At 36.8% G+C, this 22151-nt stretch overlaps 1 protein-coding gene across 2 annotated transcripts in view; it reads right to left on the bottom strand.

Annotated features, from left to right (window-relative positions):
• The window catches only part of ywhaba (tyrosine 3-monooxygenase/tryptophan 5-monooxygenase activation protein, beta polypeptide a), a 43051-nt gene extending 23599 nt beyond the window's left edge, over positions 1-19452 (bottom strand). The window contains exons 1-2 of one of the 2 annotated variants that reach the window (XM_017479701.3): positions 19293-19452; positions 3811-4111 (exon numbers count right to left, since the gene is read on the bottom strand). In XM_017479701.3, coding sequence (XP_017335190.1) covers positions 3811-4104 — 294 coding nt within the window. In that variant the 5' untranslated portion in view covers positions 4105-4111; positions 19293-19452. The remainder of the gene's footprint in view (positions 1-3810; positions 4112-19292) is intronic. The other variant, XM_017479702.3, reaches the window with a different exon arrangement.
• Positions 19453-22151: the final 2699 nt, after the last annotated feature.

The following is a 22151-nucleotide window of genomic DNA, read 5'->3' as shown; positions in this document are numbered from 1 at the left end:
TTTGTGCAGAAGCAAGTTGTAATATTACATTTATGTTGTGTATATGTCTGATTAATCTCATAGTATAGGATGAGTTTGGTTGAGTTAATTTTTGTTTTTTTAATTTTAAATAATTTTATTTAAAATTCGAAGTTCGAATTTGACAGCCCTACAGCAGACGAGAGAAGCAGAAGCAGTCACTCCGCGTGCAGGAGCCTTCAGCATGCAGTGTGTTTTTGTTTTGATTTATGTCTGTGCAGACATCAGAACTGGACCATGGAGCAACTCCAGAAAATGGCTTGATCTCATGAATCACATTTTCTTTTAGATCATGTCGATGGCCAGGTGCGTGTGTATCGCTTACCCGGGGACATGATACACCAGGATGCACTATGGGAAGAAGGCAAGCTAGCAGAAGCAGTGTGATTCTCTGGGTAATGCTGGGAAACCTTGGATCCTGGCATTCATGAGCAGGCTACTTTGAAATGTACCACCTATCTAAACACTGTTGCAGACCAAGTGCACGCCGTCATGGCAACAGCATTCCCTAATGGCAGTTACCTATTTCAGTAGGATAATGTGCCCTGCCACACTGCAAAAACTATTCAGGAATGGTTTGAGGAAAATGACATTTCAAGCTGTATTGGCAGCAAAAGGGAGACCTACAAAATATTAAGCAGGTGGTTTTAATGTTATTGCTGATCTGTGTACTTAAAAAACAAAAACAAAAAAAACAAACAAACAAACAAACAAAAAAAAACCCCTATATATTTAGTGCCCAAATACTTAAGAATTTAATTTTTTAAACACATCACACTCTATGCTTATGAATACATATATTTCAAAAATATTTATAAATACAAAGTCAAAAGATGTACATAAATTTCAAGTGGACGTATGCAATGGAAGTATAAACCTAATAAAAACAAATATCTGAATACTTAGTCAAGTGAAAATTTGAAATCATTCAATAATGTTTTTAATTTTCATGGCCTAAATAACAATTGTGAGGTCCTAATCAACTTCTATAAAGAACCAGATTTTAATGTCATTTTTCCTAGAAAGTAAACCAACATTCTTAAACCAGGTGGAAAAATATACAGTGCCCTAAACAAATATTGGCACCCGTAGTAAATATGAGCAAAGGCGGCTGTGGAAATTTATTGCTTAACCTTTTGATCTCTTGTTCAAAATATTCACAAAAATACTCTGCTCTCATGAATAAACTATTGCAAATAAAACATGTTTATCCAAAAAAAAAAAAAAAATAACTTTACTAAATATAGGTGTGCCATAATTATTGGCACACCTTTAGTCAATACTTTGTGCTACCTCCCTTTGCCAAGATAACAGCTCCGAGTCTTCTCCTATAATGTCCGATAAGGTTGGAGAATAAATGGCAAAGGATCTGAGACCATTCCTCCATACAGAATCTCTCCAGATTCTTCAAATTCCAAGGTCCATGCTGGTGGACTCTACTCTTCAGTTCACCCCACAGGTTTTCTATAGGGTTCAAGTCAGGGGACTGGGATGGACATGGCAAGCCCTTGATTTTGTGGTCCATGTTGATTTTGATGTATGCTTTGGATCGTTGTGCTGCTGGAAGATCCAACCACGGCCCATTGTAAGCTTTCTGGCAGAGGCAGTAAGGATTTCATTTAACATCTGTTGATACTTGATAGTCCATGATGCCATGCATCCTAACAAAATGTCCAGGTCCTCTGGCAGAAAAACAGTCCCAAAACATTAAAGATCCACCACCATAGTTAACTGTGGGCATGAGGTACTTTTCCATATGGCTACCTCTCTGTGTGCACCAAAACCACCTCTAGTTTTTATTGGCAAAAAGCTCTATTTTGATTTCATCTGACCATAGAACCCGATCCTGTTTGAAGTTCCAGTAGTGTCTGGTAAAATGAAGATGCTGGAGTTTGTTTTTGGATGAGTAGAGGCTTTTTTCTTGGAACCTTGCAAATTTTTTGGCCACTCAAACAATTCTCTTCCCAGTGCGTTGACACAATATAGACACACGTCCAATTCCAGGTTGATTCCTAACATTTCCAGTTGACTGGAACTTCTTAATTATAGCCCTGACGGTGGAAATGGCCATTTACAATGCTTGTACTATTTCTTATAGCCACTTCCCATTTTGAGAAGCTCAACATTTTGCCACACATCACCACTAAATTCTTTGGTCTTACCCATTGTTATGAATGACTAAGGGAATTTGATGCATGTTACACCTCATATTTATACCCCTGTGAAACAGGAAGTCATGATTAAACAATTTCCTGTTCCTAGTCACACTGGTGTACTAAAAATTCTAAATATCAATGGGAATATACTTCAAATATTTTTCTCTCATGAATTCATATGGGTGCCAATAATTGTGCCACATATATTTAACAAAGATTGCCTTTTTTTTTATATAAACCTGTTTGCAATTGCTTGATATCTAGGAGAGCAGAGTAGGTGTGATTTTTTTTAAACAAAAGATCAAAAGGTTAAACAAAGAATTTTTCACAACCCTCTTTGCACTTATTTACCAAGGGTGCCTATAGTAGTGGAGGACACTGTAAGTACACCCTTATAATATTCAGTAACATGTAACATACAAACAGTAACTTAAAGTAAACATTTTCTGTAATTCATCAGTCTCTCAGATCAATTTGGAGGATTCTTTACAACATTGCTTCCATTCATTGATGTTTGAGGGGATTTCATTATGCACCGCTCTCTTAAGATTCCACCATAGCATCTCTATGGGGTTAGGGTCTGGACTTCAACTTGGCAATTCAAACACCTTGATTCTTTTCTTATTTAGATGTCGATTTTCTGGTGTGATTGGGATCACTGCTCTCTTGCATGACTCGATTTTCACTTAGCTTAAGCTGCTGGACAGACAACCTTACATTTGTCTCAAGAATATTCTGGTATTCAGTGGAGTTCATCCTTGTCTCAATGTCTGCAAGTTTCCCAAGGTCCTGTGGCTGCAAAACAAGCCAACCCCCCCCCACCCCCACCATGCTTGACAGTTGATATGAGGTGTTTGTGGCGATATGCTGTTTGGTTTTCACCACACATGCCACTTTGCATGATAACTAAAATCTACATTGGTCTCGTCAGTCCAAAGGATATTGTTCCAGAATTTCTGTGTATTTGTTTGGATGCAATTTTGCAAACCCGAGTCATGTTGCCATTTTCTTTTTGGAGAGAAGGGGCTTTTTCCTAGCCACCCTGCCATGAAGTCATACTTGTACTGTCTCTTATTGTGCTGTCCTGAACAAACATTTAATGTGCTTACAGTGGTCTGTAGGTCACATGAGGTAGCTCTTGGGTTTTTATTTAAACAGTCTGAGCTTGGACTCAATTTGCTGGGACATTCAATCCTAGGAAGACTAGCAATTGTAACCATTTGGTGAATTTCAAATTGTTTGAAGATGGCCTTATAACCCTTCCCAGATTGACAAGCTGCCAAAAGTTCTGCTTTTATAGATGTAATCACCCTTCTTGATGATCAACTGATCTTGTGTATTTCTTTAAGAACATCTTGCTGGTAATTAATTTTCTTAATGAGGAAGTAGGAAGTGTGTACAATTTTTTCCCCACCTGATTTTTGTACGTTGCTTTACTTTTTGCGAGGAAAATAAATGACATTTTGTTGTCACCTGAGGTTATTTGACTTTTATTTATTTAAGCCTTGATTAATAAAAACAGAATAAAAATAGGTGACAACACAAAGAATGACAGATCAGTTAATTATTGTGATGTGAATTAACATGCCTAGTCTTAAAACACTCTCCTATCCATGACTAATTTTGCATTCCTCACCAGCACATCATTGCAGATTTCCTGTAGCTCAGACTCAATTTTCTCACGGTATTCTCGTGCCATCTGCTGTTTCTTCTCACTCCCCTCCGTCTTCTGCTCAATGCTGGAGATTACACGCCAAGAGGAGCGGCGAGCACCCACCACGTTCTTGTAAGCCACGGATAGCAGATTGCGCTCCTCGTTAGACAGCTCACCTCCACCTTCAGTGACAGCCTTCATAGAGGAAGCCATGTCGTCATAGCGTTCAGCCTGTTCGGCCAGTTTAGCCTTCTGCACTAGGTCACTCTTATCCATGTCGATACTGTTAAGAAGAGAGCCACTGAATTACATAAAATACATTCAGGCTAAGCCTTTGTTTATAATGGTTAACTTACAAAAATGTTACAGTATTTAAAGTATAGATCATCATTACCAAAACAGGTAATTATCCAGATTTAGAAAAATAAATATTTTGATATGTTTTATTAGATTTTAAAACTGTGCCCATAAAAACCCCCCCATAAAAGGTCACTTCTCTTCTGCAGCATTATTCTCATTTACCACTACAATTCAAGGCCAGCTGTGAAAGCGAGAAGCTGTTTCATTAACAAGAATTTATTCATGCAGATTAGGGTTTTGTTAACTTGATTTATGTGTAGTATTTGTGTAATGTGCAGTGTATTCATTGTTTTCCTACTATTCATATTTTCCTCAACATTTGCTGATTGACAGCTAGTGAAAAAAGAACTTGGGGAAAAACCAAAAAGGATTACGCCATCTAAATTCATTCATCCATTGTACTATTTTACATGGATGCAGGATTTTGATCAAAAAAGCTTTTATTGCAGATGGCATGAAATTGATCAGTTTGATCCGGTGGTATTTTCAGAAAACAATGACAGGTGCACAAATAGCAAGTTGACAGAAACCACATCAATACTTTTATAGTTTAATTTGGGCTTTACAGATTATGGCACTGAACAAAGAATCAAAAGAAGTGAGCTCAGAGCAGTTTTGTATTTAGAAATGTACTGAATCATCAATGCAACCAATTTCATTTTTTTCAGGTTTGTAATTGTGAACTAGAGCTGCAATAAAAATGATTAAAATCACCCAATGTGTCTCTCAATGCAGTTACATTCAAAAATAGTGTCAATTCTACAGCATTTGCTTTGATCAATGACCATAGACAATGTTAACATGACCTCACACATGCACCTGAACCACAGCAAATTTTAAGAGGTTCTCAAATGCATTGCATTCTAATGAGAAGGGACAAATGAGATTTGTACTTAATATTACATTATTAAAGAACGATTTATTAAATGAATGGTGCATGTGAGACATGGATGCATGTGCTGTTTCACTTAAAACTAGACCGTGATTCATTATACATAAAGAGCGTTCATAAAATTTTATTTTCAAGATGTGCTTGAGTTGCTACTGGCAAAAGAACCAGGCATCATTATAGACCGTTCGCTTTTAACTTTGGAAGAAGACGCTGCACTCATGGTGCCATAGTATGATTAAGGTTTTTTGTTAAAAAGCAGTATTTTTGCTCAGGATTTATGTTATTGTGGTGCAAATGGAGGAATTGAGGGTGTAAAAACTCAATACATATAATCCTTTCACAAATCATTTGCATAAGGTAGAAACAGTATTTCAAGAGTATTGAAATGGCAAGCCCCCATCCCCGTGTATACAATGAAAACATTTGGGTTTGGGATCAAAAATGGAATGCGAGATGACAGATCAGAAATTCAGTTTTCATTTCCTGGCAGGTACATGTTTTACACAACTTAAAGTAATATCAAAAGTATAGGAACAGTTTTAAAGTAAATTGCACTTAAGTTTTGGTTGCTGACCCACACTGTTGCATTCAACTGTTCTGATGCTTTTCCATGCTTCTACCATAGCTTCTTTCAGGGTTTTTTTTTTTTTTTTTTTTTTTGGGGTGGGGGGCAGGGGTGGTTACGGTCTGGTACTTTGGTCTTTCCATCACTTTGGTAGAGGTTAGTGATGGTTCCAGAACCTTTCTGGCTCATCTGTTGTTTTTTTCTTGTGGTATGGCCACTATATTTCTGCTCTTAAAGTCTTTCTTGAATACTGGATGGTGATGCCTTCACCCCTGCCCTGTGGAGGTTGTCGGTTATGACACTGCCTGAGTGTTTGGGTTTTACCCCAATAACAACTTTCATCACTATGTTTCAGTGCAGTTGTTTCCTTGGCCGACTTGTTTGATTTTCCCTCTTTTCTCAGCTTTAGAATAGCTTGCTTTTCACCCATAGACAGATCTCTGGTCTTCATGTTGGTTTATCTTTAACAACAAAAGAAGGGCTCAAACCAAGAGTATACATTCAGAAGCTATTATTTGTTTAAACAATCAATCTAATAGGGCACACCTGGGCAACAAGAAACACCTGTCAATCACATTCAAATTTTTCCTCACTTGAAAAGTTGGTGGGATCAAAAAAGGTGTTGTGCCAAGTTGTTTAACACATCTAGATGTAAATATCAGGAAACGTCTTGCCATTTCAATACTTTCGGAGGGGGCTGTATACAAGGTTTTACAGTGACCATCAGGTGCTTTTGGGGGTTGGGGGGAGTTTGGCTTTCCTACTGGATACTATAAATATACCTATATTTAACTATAAACTTGTGCAATGTTAGCCAAGTCAAACTAAATTGCTAGATTTTATTTCACATTAATGAACACAAAACCATTTACCTGAACATTAAGTAAGAGGGCATCTTCAATTAAAGAAATTGAGAGGGAACAAGAGATCACTAATGTGATGAGGGGAAGAGTGCAGGGTTTCAAGCGTGTCAGTTAATGTCAAAGTTATAATGAAACTAAGGATGCACTGAATGTTCAGCAAACAAAATAAAATAAAAAAAATAATAATAAAATTTTTTTTAAAAACACACAAATAAAACAAACCACTTTCGGTGTTCAGCCGAATAAGTGAAAAGACAGTAAAATTTATGGAACAGTGACTTTTTGATGATGCGATCAAATAGCAACCAGCTTAGAGTGAGACGCACACACTTCATAAATGCAGCAAACATGTTGGCAGTCTGGAAGCATTTTAATGTTTCAGAGAAAGAAGCAAAAATGGCCGTTTGCAGAGACTGTTCTGTTGAATTGTCTAGAGGGGGTGCATCTACAAAAACTTACAGCACTACAAGTTTATCATCTAAAATCAAGACACCCCGAACAGCATGCAGAGTACGAGAAAGACACTACGACAGCAGCAGCGAAAAGGAAAGCTCCTCCTCCCAGTCCCATCACACCCAGTCCATCTATGGCTGACTTAAGTAGGCTTGTCTAGGACGATTATTCACTTGTGGGTTCATCCACTTTGCACTCTTTTCAATGCACTTTTTTGTTGTAGTTGTACAGAGTAAGTTACATTCTTTTAGCAGTCAGTTAAAGGTCTAATATAGGCTATTCAAGAAGAGGGGCTCAAAGATGGCCAAATAATATTTTTATTTTACTAATTTATTTATTTTATTTTAAGTTATATTGTGCTTTGTTGGTATAATCTCTGGTGGAATGTTAAATGTTCAGTGTTATTTATTTATTTATTTTTTTAAATTGTAATGGTCATTTATTTTTTCTTTGAAAAGCAAGACAAAATACTAAAAAACACATTCTGACTCATTTATGCAATTATGAAAAAATTGTCAAAATAAATGGAAAGAAATGCGAGAAACCACGTTTGGTATTTGGCCAAGAATTTTCATTTCGGTGCATCCCTAAATGAAACAGAAAAAAACAGTACATTTTATATGTACCCCTTTTACAAATCATTTATCTAATGCACCTTGTAGTTTCTCCATGGTTAACATTTTTCACTGGAGATCTTCTGTTGCTCCGTTACTTGAAAGTCTTACACTAGAATGTATCTGCACTGACCAGCGCAGGAGAGCAAAGCAAACAAGGCAGCATTTTAATCACATTCTAATGTTACTGCCATCAAAATAATTAGTAAAACATCCTTTGTTAAAATAAGTTTTCATAATAAAATGTGGTATAATTTTATGCCTACGTTTTTATGACGAAAACAAGTCTGTTCTGAATGAAGCCACTAATTCATAAGAATCGCCCAGTAAACACCCAAATGATTTATATAGAACATGGTAAGAAGAAAACAATGTAAAGCTGTGCAAAGATTTCCTTATATGCAGTGCCCTTCCAGGTACTGAAATTCCCAAAGGCTCTTGGACAAAACTCACTCTGGTGTAGGCTGCAACTAATCAATTAAATTAGATAAAATTCCAAAAAAAATTTGGCAAAAGAAATTTCATTATCGGTTAGTTGTCCATGAAATAAAGGTAGCTGTGGCATGTAGTATGTCACTTCCAGTGTTTCCCATTAATTACCTAGACTGTGATGGCCTGACACAGTAATTTGTCCTGCCACAGTTTCATAATGAAATGATTTTTTTTTTTTTTTTTTTTTTTTTACAGTCACTGAAGTGTCATTGCTTCAGCAAAGCATCTCTCCCTCCAAGTCAGACCACTTCCCTCCCCCTGCTGTACGCACGCATGCTCACATGCGCTGGAATCACCTGGATGCATCCAACACACCATTTTTGGTGAGTAACGTTAACCTCTTAAATGTTGTGTACATTCACTGCACACTATTACCTTGACAATCTTATTTATCTTTATAAAGTGTAAATCATTGGAAGGATTTAGGACTCTAATATTTAACCACCGTTTATAATAAAAAGTTATAGTGACAATTTCTAAATTTGTCAGGAGTACACATCAAACTGGTAGGTATTGATATTTCAAATGAAATATGACATACATTTTCAACCGTGTCCTTTTCCATTTATTTCTGATCACAGGGCTCCACTAAACAACGTCCATTAAGGCTTTTAGTCCAAAAGTGTGCACATTTGGAGATACATTGATCGTTTACCAAATTATGCAAAATGGTGAGCATGAAGCGTCATATAACGTGCTCCCTCCGTCTAGATATGGGGATAGCTGGCTATGACTCTCAGACAGAGGAGTCTCTACAGATCCGTCAATCACGTGTTCGAATATCCAATATAAATATACACATTCTGTCTCGGTAAATAACTAGAAAATATATCTTCGGACAAACGTGAAGTCAATATATACACACAATTACAACAATATATGGGTTGTGTGCATTTTTCATGCGATTTGGGGCATTTTTATAAAAAAGAATGCTTTACGCATTCAGCCTAATATAAAAAGCTACAATTAATATATTTCTGCCTCCTTATATGATCAAAATCCATATTAGATTAAAATTGGACAACACATTTATTACTCAAATTGTCATGTGCTCATGCAAATTATAGCTATTATTAACAGTAATTCTGAGACAGTAAAATCTCATGTCAGCTTTCTAAAGATACCTTGGTTGTCCATAGTCAAATGCACTCATGAACAGCAACCTGTTTAGTCTAGATATGTCATTTATGCACTCCCTTGCCAAAATAGGGGAGCTTAGGTTTACTGAAGTTATAGTATCCACTATTCCAAATAGAATTTTATCATAATGAATATACAATAGCAAACAGATAATGTTACCTCACAAGTGATCATGGATAATTAACATTAGCCTAACATGATCATACACTTACATGATAAAATGCATGTATTGCTTAACTAAAAGAAGAGTACAAAGTGTGCTCCAAATGCACTTTTTATTTTCATTCATTTGGCTAATTGTAGTTACCTTCATTTTCAGGTGAAATCAGACCTCCTTGCAGCCTGTTATGAAGAGCACCTGACGGCCTGCCTGAGGGCCTTAATAAATGAGCTGAGGCCAGAGGAATTCAATTACAAAAGGGCATTACAACTGTTTCTCTCAAAGTCCAGGAAAATTAAATGTCCATATTCAGGGTGCAAAGTTTGGCAAAATGGATGTTGGGAAAGTTGATCAATACCATGTACTCCTCATCCATATATTCTTTTATTTCCAAAAAGTAAACCAGTTCAACACAGGTAACCTCTACAATCTGGATCTGGTTTGGTTACAGAAAATCAGTTTTACTTTTAGATCAATGGTTCTCAACATAGGGGGCACGGAGAGATCGGAAGGGGGGTGCAAATTGGTTTCAAGAAGGGGGGGATAAATAAATAAAAAATAAAAAGACAGGCCATCATTTGGGTACACTATTTTATTGCTTTTCAAATAGAACGTACATAAATAGAAAAGTCCACGTTTTCTCTCCCTCTGTATTATCGTTTTGTTGGGGAGAGGCAGAGTTTAGCCTGCCTTTTATCTAGCTGTTAGTGCAGACCAGTGTTGCCAACTGAGAGACTTTTTTTTAGTGCAAAAAAGAGCACCTAGCGCCAACTCTAGCGACTTTTTGGACAAGCCTTAGCAACTTTCCAAATGTTGCCAATACTGTCCTGCAAACGCAAGGTCTTGTTTTCCCGCTGCACACACCTCTGCTCTGTTCAGTGAGTGGCTGAGCGCCAGAGCAGCAGATCAAGGTGATCACACGGCAGCTGACATAGACTTGAAGGTAAAAAGAAACAAGCACAGGTGTCCCACTGATTGATTTAACAATGTCCTGGATAACGAGATGCACCCTTCATCCCAAGTTACATAATTCGTATGCACATATTTTTTTTTAGAATGCAAGACGAATGACATGTTTTACATGTAAAACAGTAAGCGTCATTATATCCTAGTTCTCTTGTTCAAAGCAGTTATAGTGTTCAGAAACATTTTTTGATAATTCATGTTCCATACCTGTCCGTTATATAGTTTTGTAAGTCACAAGTTATTTTTTTAAAAATCATAAAAGTTATAAAAAGCAATTTAAAAAAAAAAAGTACAAAAACACAAAAGCAAAAAAAAACAAAAAAAACACAAACAAACCTGCATCTATCCATCAAAAACAGATTATAGATTAAGTTGTATATGGAGAGATTTTTATATAGAATAGATAATCATTGTACCTGGTCTCCTCCAATTTGGGGTTGCCACATGATAGGGGAGTCTTGGGGGGGCTTTAGTTACAAAAAGTTGAGAACCTTTGTTTTAAATAAATGTGTTTCTGAGGCTCTCAAGACTGCATGCAGCTGTCACATGTAGCCAAAAACAGCAGTGCATGGTACCATATTTATATCATCACTGACATCGTTATCGCAAAAATTACCAGAAAATATTGTGATAGTTTTAACTCCATATCGCCCATCCCAAGAAGCCACCCACCACAGTCTCTCAAAATCCTGTGGGGAAACACTGCACTTCACTCAGACTTAAAGCACATCTGATGGAAAATGGCAGCAAATATTGCCTCACGCATAACTAGTAACCATTAATTTTTGCACAGCATGTGAAAAAATCAGATTTTAAAAGTAAAACCATGCCTATTAACTGCGGCTTTAACTGACAGTCATATTTAATTCAAGTTTAGTTCTATAGTGCTTTTAACAATGGATTGGACTGCACGATTATGGCCAAAATGATGATCACGATTATTGTGATCAATATTGAGATCATGATTATTCATTGATTTTAGCACTGCTTTCACCTCCATATTGTGATACATTCCTGCTAATGTACATATCTTTACATCAAATTAGACTGGTCCTTAATGTGCATCATCTCGTAGAAGCAAAATATAAATAAAATTGTACCTAAAATATAGGATAAGTAAAAATAAAAATGCCAACAACCAAATGAAAATATGCAACCAAATGAAAACAATTCAGGCGAATGCAGAAAAGGCAATAACAGTTTTTACAGGAGGAGAGACGTTGCCCAATCACCCAATAGAGTGGTGCAGGGATGACGTCATTTTGTACCCGAACCCGGAATTTAGCATCACACCGGTTCCCTTGACAAAAACCCAAAAGGATTTTCCCATAGGCTTTTAGATTATTGCAAAAAATAAACAATTTTTGATGAAGTTTGAAGCCTAAATATAATAATAAAAATAAAGAGCTTATGCAACTATATGCTATAAATGAACTACACCACGGTCGCTTGACTTCAACATCACCAAGCTTCGACAACTTTTCCAAACTTGATTTAAAAACATTTTCCATAATACGGATTTACTTTGTCGATAAATCATCCACTTTTTTTGGAGAGGTCTGCAAAGCATATCTGAACCAGTTTCTCTGCAAAGTGTTTTCCTGTTTGGCGTGATGACGTTTAATGTCCCTGACAACGTCTGTAGTCCCATTTAGCAGCATGTTAGCAATCGCCTTTTTCAATACATGTAAAAGCTTTAAAAACTCATGAGTGGGGTATTTCTGGTGTACTTTAGTGCATAGAATGAAACGTGAAATTATTTTTAGCTTGTGTTTCACCACAGACATTATTTCAGGCTTTTAATCAAAATCCCATTCAAAAAACCTATTGACTTTGGGACAATGGAACCCGGAAGGACTAAAATGCTAACTCGTTTCCGGGCTTTGGCATACAAAATGACGTCATACCTGTGCCACTTTGTGGTGACTAGGTTTAGGAAGCACTTGATTTGATATGCAGTGGAGTTTGCTATAAGCAGAAGACAAACTTTAAACGTCAGTATTGCAGTCAATCATGTTCATGTGGGCAGTCAAAATCATAATCAAGAACAATATTTAATTAATTGTGCAGTCCTACAATGGACAGTCACAAAACGCCTTTACAGAAATCAGGATTTGGATTTAGATCCCCAGTGAGCAAATCAGAAGCGGCAATGGAAAGGTAAAAGCTCCCCGAGACTACAGGAAGAAACTTTGAGAGGATCCAAACTCTTACCCTCTTCTGGAGAGGTCTTTCCTAGCCAGTCAGAAAACACTTCTTTAATTAGCTTATTAATGCCCCGTGCTAATTAGGGCTGCAACTAACGATTATTTTCATAATCAATTAATCGGCCAAGTATCTTTTTGATTAATTGGATGGGGAGAACAAAAACTTACAATACCATTTTTTCATTTATTAAAAAGAAATAAACAAAAAAACCCCCAAATATCTTCAAACTTGACATTGTCAACTACTTCTCCAATTATATATTACAGTGCCCTTCACGAATATTGGCACCCTTGGTAAATATGAGCAAAGAAGGCTGTGAAAAATCACAAAAATACTCACGGATATTAAACAATTATATTAAAAAAAAAAAAAAAAAAAAAAATCTGTGTTAAATATAGGTGTGCAACAACAGCTCGGAGTCTTCTCCGATGATGCCTGATGAGGTTGGAGAATACATAGCAAGGGATCCAAAACCTTTCCTCCATACAGAATCTCTCCAGATCCTTCAAACTAGAGCTGCAACAACTAATCGATTAAATCTCATTATTGATTAGTTCGTCTGTGCGCAGCATGGGGTGCATTTACTTATTACATTACTTCTGTTCAGAAAACACGTCAGAGAGTAAATACTAAAGTTGTGTTCCAAATAAAGTACTTTACACTTACACTATGTATTATGTACTCTACCGTCTAGTGTGTGAATTTTAGAAAGGTAATATATCAAATACATCACTAGCGAGTTTTTTGTACTAACCGGAAGAATAAGCCGCTTCCTAGGCGACGGCGTATGATGTCATATGCACACCAGCATTAGCAAACACCAAGATTCACCGACAGTGGCTTTCTTTAGTTTACTGTTTATGTCAGCATTACCTTTTATTCCCAACAAGACCTCAGTCACCATCAGATGGAGGCAAAATCGTCAAGTGACTGAGGAAGAAAGTCCTCTAAGGCAGGGGTGCATTTTATATTAAACACTGATGCTGGAGCACAATGTTATGTAAGGGGCCACTGTGTGTAAGGGGCAGGAGAAACTGGTGCAAGCTGCTTAAAAGGTTTAGTTTAATATAAGTTTGTCATTATATGACGTATTTGCATATTTGCAGTGTAAATCCTGTTATTATAATGGAAGTGATCTGTTAGTAACGAGTCTCCTCATGCGTGGTGATGCACACTGGGAGCCCAAGTAAGATCTTTAATGTCTACTTAAAACACTATGATCAAATGTAAACAAGTAAAATAATGTTTATAGACAGTGAGTAACAATGTTTATATTATATAATAGTATTTATGCAATTATTATTATTTATGGATGCACAAAAAAACACCGAATTAAACTACACTCCTAAATTAATAATATATATTCTGGTGGAACTCAATTTTGTGGTCAGTAAAACATGTTGATTTTGATGTGTTTTGGATCACTGTCCTGCAGAAGAGCCAACCACAGCCCTCTTTACGCTTTCTGGCAGAGGCAGTCAGGTTTCATTTAATCTCTGTTGATATTTGATAGTCCATGATGTCATGTATCCTAACAAAATGTCCAGGTCCTCTGGCAGAAAAACAGTCCCAAAACATTAAAGAGCCACCACCATATTTAACCACGAGCATGAGGCACTTTACCATATGTCTGCACCAAAACCACCTCTGGTATTTATTGCTAAAAAGCTTGATTTTGGTTTCATCTGACCACGGAGCTCAATCCCATTTGAAGTTCCAGTAGTGCCTGGCAAACTGAAGGCACTTGAGTTTGTTTTTGGATGAGTAGATCCTTGGAGATTTTTTGGCCACTCAAACATCCTCTTCACAGCGCGTTGAGACAACATAGACATGTCCTCTTCCAGGTTGATTCTTTTTTTTTTTTTTTTTTTTTTGCCGCCCATCACAGCTATATTACTTAGTCTTAGCCATTGATATGAATGACTAAGGGAATTTGGCCTGCGTGTTACCTCATATCTATACCGCTGTAAAACAAGAAGTCATGGTTGAACAATTTCCTGTTCCTAGTCACACAGGTGTACTAAAATAAATATCAAGGGGAATATACTTTATTATATTTTGCTCATATGAATTCACAGGGTGCTAATAATTGTAACACGTAAAGTTTTATTTTTGGACAAACCTGTTGTGTTTGCAATTGTTTGATATCCATGAAAGCAGAGTATTTTGTGAATTTTTTTAACAAAATATCAAAACAATAAAGGTTAAACAATAAAGAATTTTTCACAGCCTTCTTTGTTCATATTTACCAAGGGTGCCAATTTTAGTAGAGGGCACTGTATATACAAGTAGAGCTGGACGATAAAATGGTATCAGTATTTATCGAGGGTACATCTTTAATCGGTAACGATAAAAATGTTCTATATAACGCTCGATAAAATGGAAACAGACATGAAATTTGGTTGCATGAACAACCCTCAAGCATGCATCGTCCCTTGAACATAAACAGACTATCAGATGCCTTGATAAAGGAGTGTGTTAAGAGCGACAATCAAATAGCCAATAACAAGTTGCGCGTCTGTGGGGTCCAGTTGCGCCATCGCCATGTGACATCAGAACACACACGCGAAAATGAGTTCTGTGCTTGCTGAGATTGTGAACAACAACAAAAAAGTGTCATCAACTCATTAGTGTGGCAGTTTTTTTTGGTTTCTTTTCATCTGACCAATATCAGAACACTTGTGTGCAAGCTTTGCAAATTAAATAAATAAAAGTAATTTAAAATATATAAAAAAAAATAATAAAAAATAAAAAATAAAAAAATAACTCCTGGCAAGTACGGAGAAAGAAGCTGCGAGAGACTTGAAGTGCGCATGTGCAGTGCTTCGCACATGTACAGTGCATGTGACTGAACAGCGGGCAAGGAAGAAATTAGACATTTTGCCGCCATTTGCGTTTTCTGTTAAAACGTTGGTTCTGGGGAGGACAGCAAGTGTCCTCAGAGCAGTAGCTCGACTTGTCAGATGTGGACCATAGCACAGTGTTCTCTGGAAGCAAGTGTTACAGTGGAGGTTTTAAATGCACCTAGACTAACTATGCTAATAGTCTGAACACAAAACAGGGCACCAGGAGTCACATTCTGCACTATAACACGAATAATGTTGAACTCCCTTAAAGTTTGCCTTTTCCATTGCACACATTTTGTAACATTTAATTTATTAAGTTCAAAAGTTTCTTGAACTACACATTTATTTAATCTTTATATAAGAAGATATTTGTTTAAATTCTGTTTTGATGTTTGCCTTAATAAAGTGGGTACATTAAAAATACAGTGGTTAAATTAAAACCTTTTTTTCTACTGGCCTTTGTTTAAAAATTACAATTTATCAATAATTATCAATACTGAATGATATGAACCATCATATAGTGATTGCCCCAGCCCTATATTTTATAAACTTATGTATTTATGCATTATTTTTTATGGATGCACAACCTCCCCCCACCAAAAAACAAAACACAGAATTAAACTACAGTCCTAAATTAATAAAATCTCACTTTCACTGCACCTTAAAGTTTGTCACTCATGTACTGTTTTAATGATATTACAGATCTTACTTGCACTGCACCTTGCAGCATCTACATTGCGTTACGTTGGGCATAAAGGGTAACGCTGACAAGCACTAACTGAAGAAATTCATTGTCGTTGACTGGGTATTCTGCTAGCGGCGCCATGACATCATGTGCCATCAACTAGGTAACGGCTTATACTTCCGGTTAGTAAAAAATTACTAGTTTTCAAGTTGAGACAATACCACCCTTCTAAAATTCAAACACTACACTGTAGAGAACAGAAGTACCGCAATGAGTAAAATGTATCCCGTGCCATGCACAGACCAACTAATCAATAATGAGATTCCTTGACAAAGATTTTCATAATCGATCATCAATTATTTGTTGCAGCTCGAGTAAAGAGCATGGCACTGCAACTTGCAGAAACAGTGCACAGATCACATCTGGTAAACAAGGTAATAAACAGCTTATCAGCCACTTGGGTCTTGAGTTTCATTGGCCAAGCTCAGCAAAATCAGATTAATTTATTTTTCCTCAATTATACCATTCTTAGATGTTATACGATCCTAAAAAACACCGTCTTGGCATTTTAATATGTCCGCATGCAAGTAATGAAGTTTATAAAATATGTTAAACAAAAATACTGCTTCCCTCCCTTTTTACAGTATTACAGATAAGGAAAAAGCCACTGCTCTCCAAAAACACCATTGGAAAAGTGTTTTGTGGAGGGATTAAACCAAAACAGAATTTTTGGTTTAAATAAGAAAGAATAAATGGAAAGGAAAACACTGCATTCCAGCATAAGAACCTTATCCTATGTGAAACATGCTGGTGGTAGTATCACGGTTTGGGCCTGTTTTGCTGGGCCAGGACGGTTTGCAATCACTGATGGAACAATGAATTCTGAATTATAACAGCAAATTCTAAAGGAAGATGTCAGTACATCCGTTTAAGAATTGAATTTGAGGAAGTGGGTCATGCAGCAAAACAATGAACCCAAGCACACAAGTCACTTTGCTAAAAAGTGTTCATTTCCCCCATGTATGGAGACTTTCAGGACACCCGGTAGAAACAGTTTTGCTCACATTCTGGCACAAAGACGTGAAGTCAGCAGGAAAGAAGTCACTTTAATGTCTATGGTTTTAATAAAGTGGAAAGCTGATACAAGAAGTCACCTGTATCAAATATGCAACTTGAATGAGGCAGAAAATGAAAAGACAACTGCAAAAACATGGAAGTAGGTGGATTGGTTTTGCTACATGTGATGCGCTGCAATGGACTGGTGTTGTATCCAGGATATATTCCCACCTCACACCCAGCGTTCCCAGGACAGGCTCCAGATACACAACATGACCCTGACCAGGATAACGCAGTTATGAAAAATGAATCTGTTCTTTCTTTTTGCAGTTGGTGGTAAACTGACCACAGAAGTTAATTATGAAAATGAGTCTACACAGATATTAATTGGATCCAATTTTATCAATGCCATCTTGTCATTAGGAGCATGGCATTACAATACAATATAGTTTTAATCTGTAAACGTACTAGCAATTATGTCATTTCAGTTGTGCCGCCCTTAAAGTAAAAAAAATAAAAACAGGATAACATTTTTATCTCAGAAAATGCAGTGAGGAAAATCTGACATTTTGATAAACTGGGTGGGGTCAAAGGGAGTTTACAACAAAAGGCTCATTAGAAAAAGAAAAAAAAAATTAGATGCCCCAAACCAATTACTTCAAGTGTAAACTGATCACATTTAATATAATTAAATGTCAGATTTTGAGTTGTATTGTGGTAATAGTGTGACACTTTGCTTAAACCCACCTCTAACTGGAGTAATTTAAATTATGTCTAATTTAAAGTGCTGACTACTGGGTAATGTTGAGTTCACTCATAAAAACATATTCAGAATTTAATCAAATTACAACCAAGGGAAACTGACGTAAATCATGTGCAACTTGGCTGCCAAGCTACATGAAATCTTCCAAGTGCAAATGCATTTCACGAAGCGAGCGCGGTGTAACAGCATCGAGAATGAAGGTAGCTGTGATCGGCCAGTGATGTAATCGTTCTTAGGCATCTGGGTATTAGCTAAGGTGTTTGCATATCCTTGACAACGCCCAGGGCGGCGGCTACTCGCACGAATCAACTCAAACTCTTGCCATCACCATTTAAATGAATAGGTAACAATGTAAAAGTAGCAAAATACTAAATCCGGAAACTGCCATTAGCACAGATGTGCTAGCCTTAGCTGCCATGGCAGGCTGTAGCTGAGACGGCCTTTCGCTTAAATATATTACTTGAAAAATAATTATCAAGCGCATTTAGAATTATTTAAGCGCTATAATGTGAGATTGAGAACAGTCACGGCGGCTTACAGAAATGTTGAATTAGCTGGCCTAATTCCGTAAACATGTCATTCAAACGACAAGATTTCTGGATATTTATTTTAAATATAAAACCGTACCAAGTATGGTTAAAATATGCGATTTTTATTTCAATCCGGTTTGTTGTACACCACCATGATTGTTGTATACAGTTTGAAACATCCAGCTAGTTAACACTGCAGTGCAGCGCGTTCAACTACGCTCCTATTCGTTAGCAAGCAGGCTAAGAAAGTAGCCTCCCTGTGAAAAGCGGCCAGCTAGCTACGCCCTCTCGCATTCCCTTGCGGAATTTGCTGAAACAGAGGATCAAAAGAACACAACCACTAAAGAGCTTACGTTTGTGACATAATTAAAAGCATTATCTTTTTCAGCAATTAAATGTGTGTCAATACACGACAAAGGCCCCTGAACACTGCCCCGCAGTAAATGTCTCTCGATAACGAAGGCCAATAGCTAGCTAGCCAACTAGTTTTTGCGACGGTCAGGGAATCCAAGTGAGTCGTGGACCCTTCCTTTCAGTTACAGATGTTGTTTACTATTGTGTTTAGTGTCTTGTTTAGTATCTAAATAAACACAGAATGTGTATCGTTCTAACCGATAATGAAATCCGACATTTCAGCTAAAAGAAATACTCGCCATTCATCACACGCTTTGGCCTATTTTATATATATATATATATATATATATATTTAAAAAAAAAAAAAAAAAAAAAAAAAAAGAGTCCTTGTACCCAGCCACAAACCACCTTCCGCCATTATCAACATTCAGAGGCATATATGAACCAGCATATCCTTCAGTACATTTACACAATCTACAATCTGATATCAGTCGAATCAATGAGCAATGAAACTCACATTTAAATATATTTCGAGTCCTACTTTTTGTCTCTAAATGCTTGGAGTATCAATCCGTCCTCCGTTTCGCTGCTCAGGGAATTCAGGGCAGTACCACTTCCGCCTGCGTTAACACTTCCGCCTCCTGTAAACTCCACCCCGGCCAGTATCCATAGTAACCACTATCCGGGGTTTCTTAGGCATTCTACAGGGCCATTGACGTCACCAGGACTATGGCAACCGTTGCAGGATGACGTAAGTAATCACTATAGTAACTGTTGACAGGACGTGGTTGACAGTTGGCGAATGCAAAATGGGGCACAAAATGACAGGTCTTCAGATCTTGGAATATAGTGCGGCTAAATAATCCAGAACTAAACATAAAACATCTGTTAACAAACAGACGTCCCAGCCCCCCCCCCCCCCCCTTTATTGTAAAATATCAGAGATCTGACCAACTTAAATTTTTGTTTAAGAAATTTAATTCTACTTGAGGTTGTAATTAAACTTATAACCTCATCACAATGGTCTGTTATCAATTATCATCATCACAATCATCACCATTTTCATAATAGCACCAAGGATGTCATAAATACGTTCCTAATTATATGTGTATTTTTTATTTTATTTATATTTATTTCTGAACGTAAGTCTCTGTCCAAAACTACTATGACATGGCCATAATGACCTTGTACAGTATATGTCTCTGACTTGCAAGGTCTATCAATAGCACTTAGTTTTTTTTTATTATTTTTTATAATTGTATAAATGCAAGTGTGAACATTTTCACTCATGGGAATTTTGGAACCACAGTTAAATATAGTCTTGGAGGAGATAAATTAGGGCAAATGGGGAAAGGTGGGAAGAAGGGCAGTGTTCACACATAAAAAGCAGTTTACAAGACTCCAACACAAACAAATGATACACAGAATTAGCCAGCAGGGTGTAGTGGAGACTACTCAATGTATCACAGATTATTTAGTAGATAGTAAACGCAAAAAATATAATACAGTCTCTAGCTTTTCATTGATTATGCATATCAGATGTTATTCTATGCTACTGGGACTTGTCATACTATAAAATATTTAGATAAGCAAATTGTTATACCCCAGTCTAGGGTTAGGACGGTAATAGACTCTAGTTGGAGTAAACAAAAACACAAAGGCAGTCTGCTTCCTTAACTTCTTGCCTAGCCAGAACAGAGAGACAAAACTCCAGACCCAACCAAATTAGTGGCCAAGCCCTACACCTGATGACTTTTTCTGTACAACATATGAAGTATACTATGTAGCCAAAAGTTTGGGGACACCTGATTAATCACACTCATATGTGCTCGTTGAACATCCCATTCCATATTTAGTCCCCCTTTGCTGTTATAATAACCTCTGTTATCCATTTGTCTTTACTGTGTGTTGTGAGTTTAAAAAAAATAAAATACAGATATCCAGGTGATTTTTACTGCCCCAGAGTTTGTAGAATCATAGTTACACTGGTACAATGGTAGCGCTCAAGTTTGAGGAATGTGCACAAGAGTTTTGAAAACTGTAAATGGAATTGATTTTGCATAAAAATAATTTTAAAAACAATACAAAAAAAATCATCACAGTTTGTGGGGAGTTCTGTTTTTTAGCAACTGTAAAAATAAACTGTAATTGTCCATTACTTTTAATTAATTTTATGACATGAAACCAATTACTGTATATTGGTCATGATGGGGATACAAAAGTGAAGCCAAAATGTCTCTGAGGCCCTTTAGTGGCTGGCTGAAATACAGTTCTTCCCATGCTAGTGAATGTGACAGACAGCAAACTTTCAATTTAAGTTTAAGCTTCAAAAAGTATTTCCAGGAATAGTGTTTTATATGATTTATTTACTGCTAAATAAAAGGTGATTGATGGCTTTGGCCATGACAGTCAAGCCTCATGAATGCACACACACTTCAACACACACAGACCTGAAGCTCTTGACAGATCTGTAACAAAGCCATGTCCTGTTCTAACAGACCCTCAACTGTGATTTCTTTGCAATTTTTCTGGTATGTTGCCCATTTTGAGGTTTAAGCTAATTTGTTTTACTGATCTTACAGTCTTTTCTGAAAGTATAGGAGCGGAAAAGCCAATTATTCTGCATTTGGGTCATTCCATCTCATGTGGTCCAGTAATTACAAAGTTGGTTGCTTGACCATTTTTAATTTTTCTAAAATATTTGAGTGATTACCTCTATATATTGCCAATGCAAAACCACCAGTTTTTAAAAATTTTTTATTTTACATGGTTTAACTACTATGACCATCTTTGTGTCATGGCACACAACAAATTTTTTTTTGTGTGTTTACGGAAACCTCAATATCTTGACTCAGGACGGACCTAGCTCCTTGGAACCAAAATTGATCTCTAGAGAAAATGGATAGTACAACGAGTACCTTATCTCCCACTGCAAATTCCCATAGCTGTGTACCCCTGCCATATAGCTGGGCCTGTTGTTCTTGGGCTTAACGCAAATTCTCCTGTGTTAGGTGACTTAAGTTTTGCTCGTAGGTCCAGAACATACTGAATTTATTTTTGCTGTTAGAAAGTTCCTCACAATTTTCCCTAATGACGTCTAAGACATGCTTCCACCTGTACAATACCCATAAAGCTTTACAGGACCTATTGTACTGCAAATAACAGGGGTTTGATTGACATATCCCAATTCTGAGCATCATCCTGAACAAAATTATGAATCATATACTAAGGATTTGATTGAACCGTTCGATCAGCCCATCCATTTTTGGATGGTAAACATTCATGCAAATCCATTTAATCCCTAATAATTCATATAGTTTGTGAAGGATGTTTGACATAAACATTGTGCCCTGGTCAGTCAGGATCTGGAAGAGTG

The sequence above is a fragment of the Ictalurus punctatus genome, chromosome 11, assembly GCF_001660625.3.
Source record: "Ictalurus punctatus breed USDA103 chromosome 11, Coco_2.0, whole genome shotgun sequence".
Lineage (NCBI taxonomy): Eukaryota > Metazoa > Chordata > Actinopteri > Siluriformes > Ictaluridae > Ictalurus > Ictalurus punctatus.
Note: the sequence above shows the minus strand (reverse complement) of the source record. Positions and strands in the feature narration are given on the sequence as shown.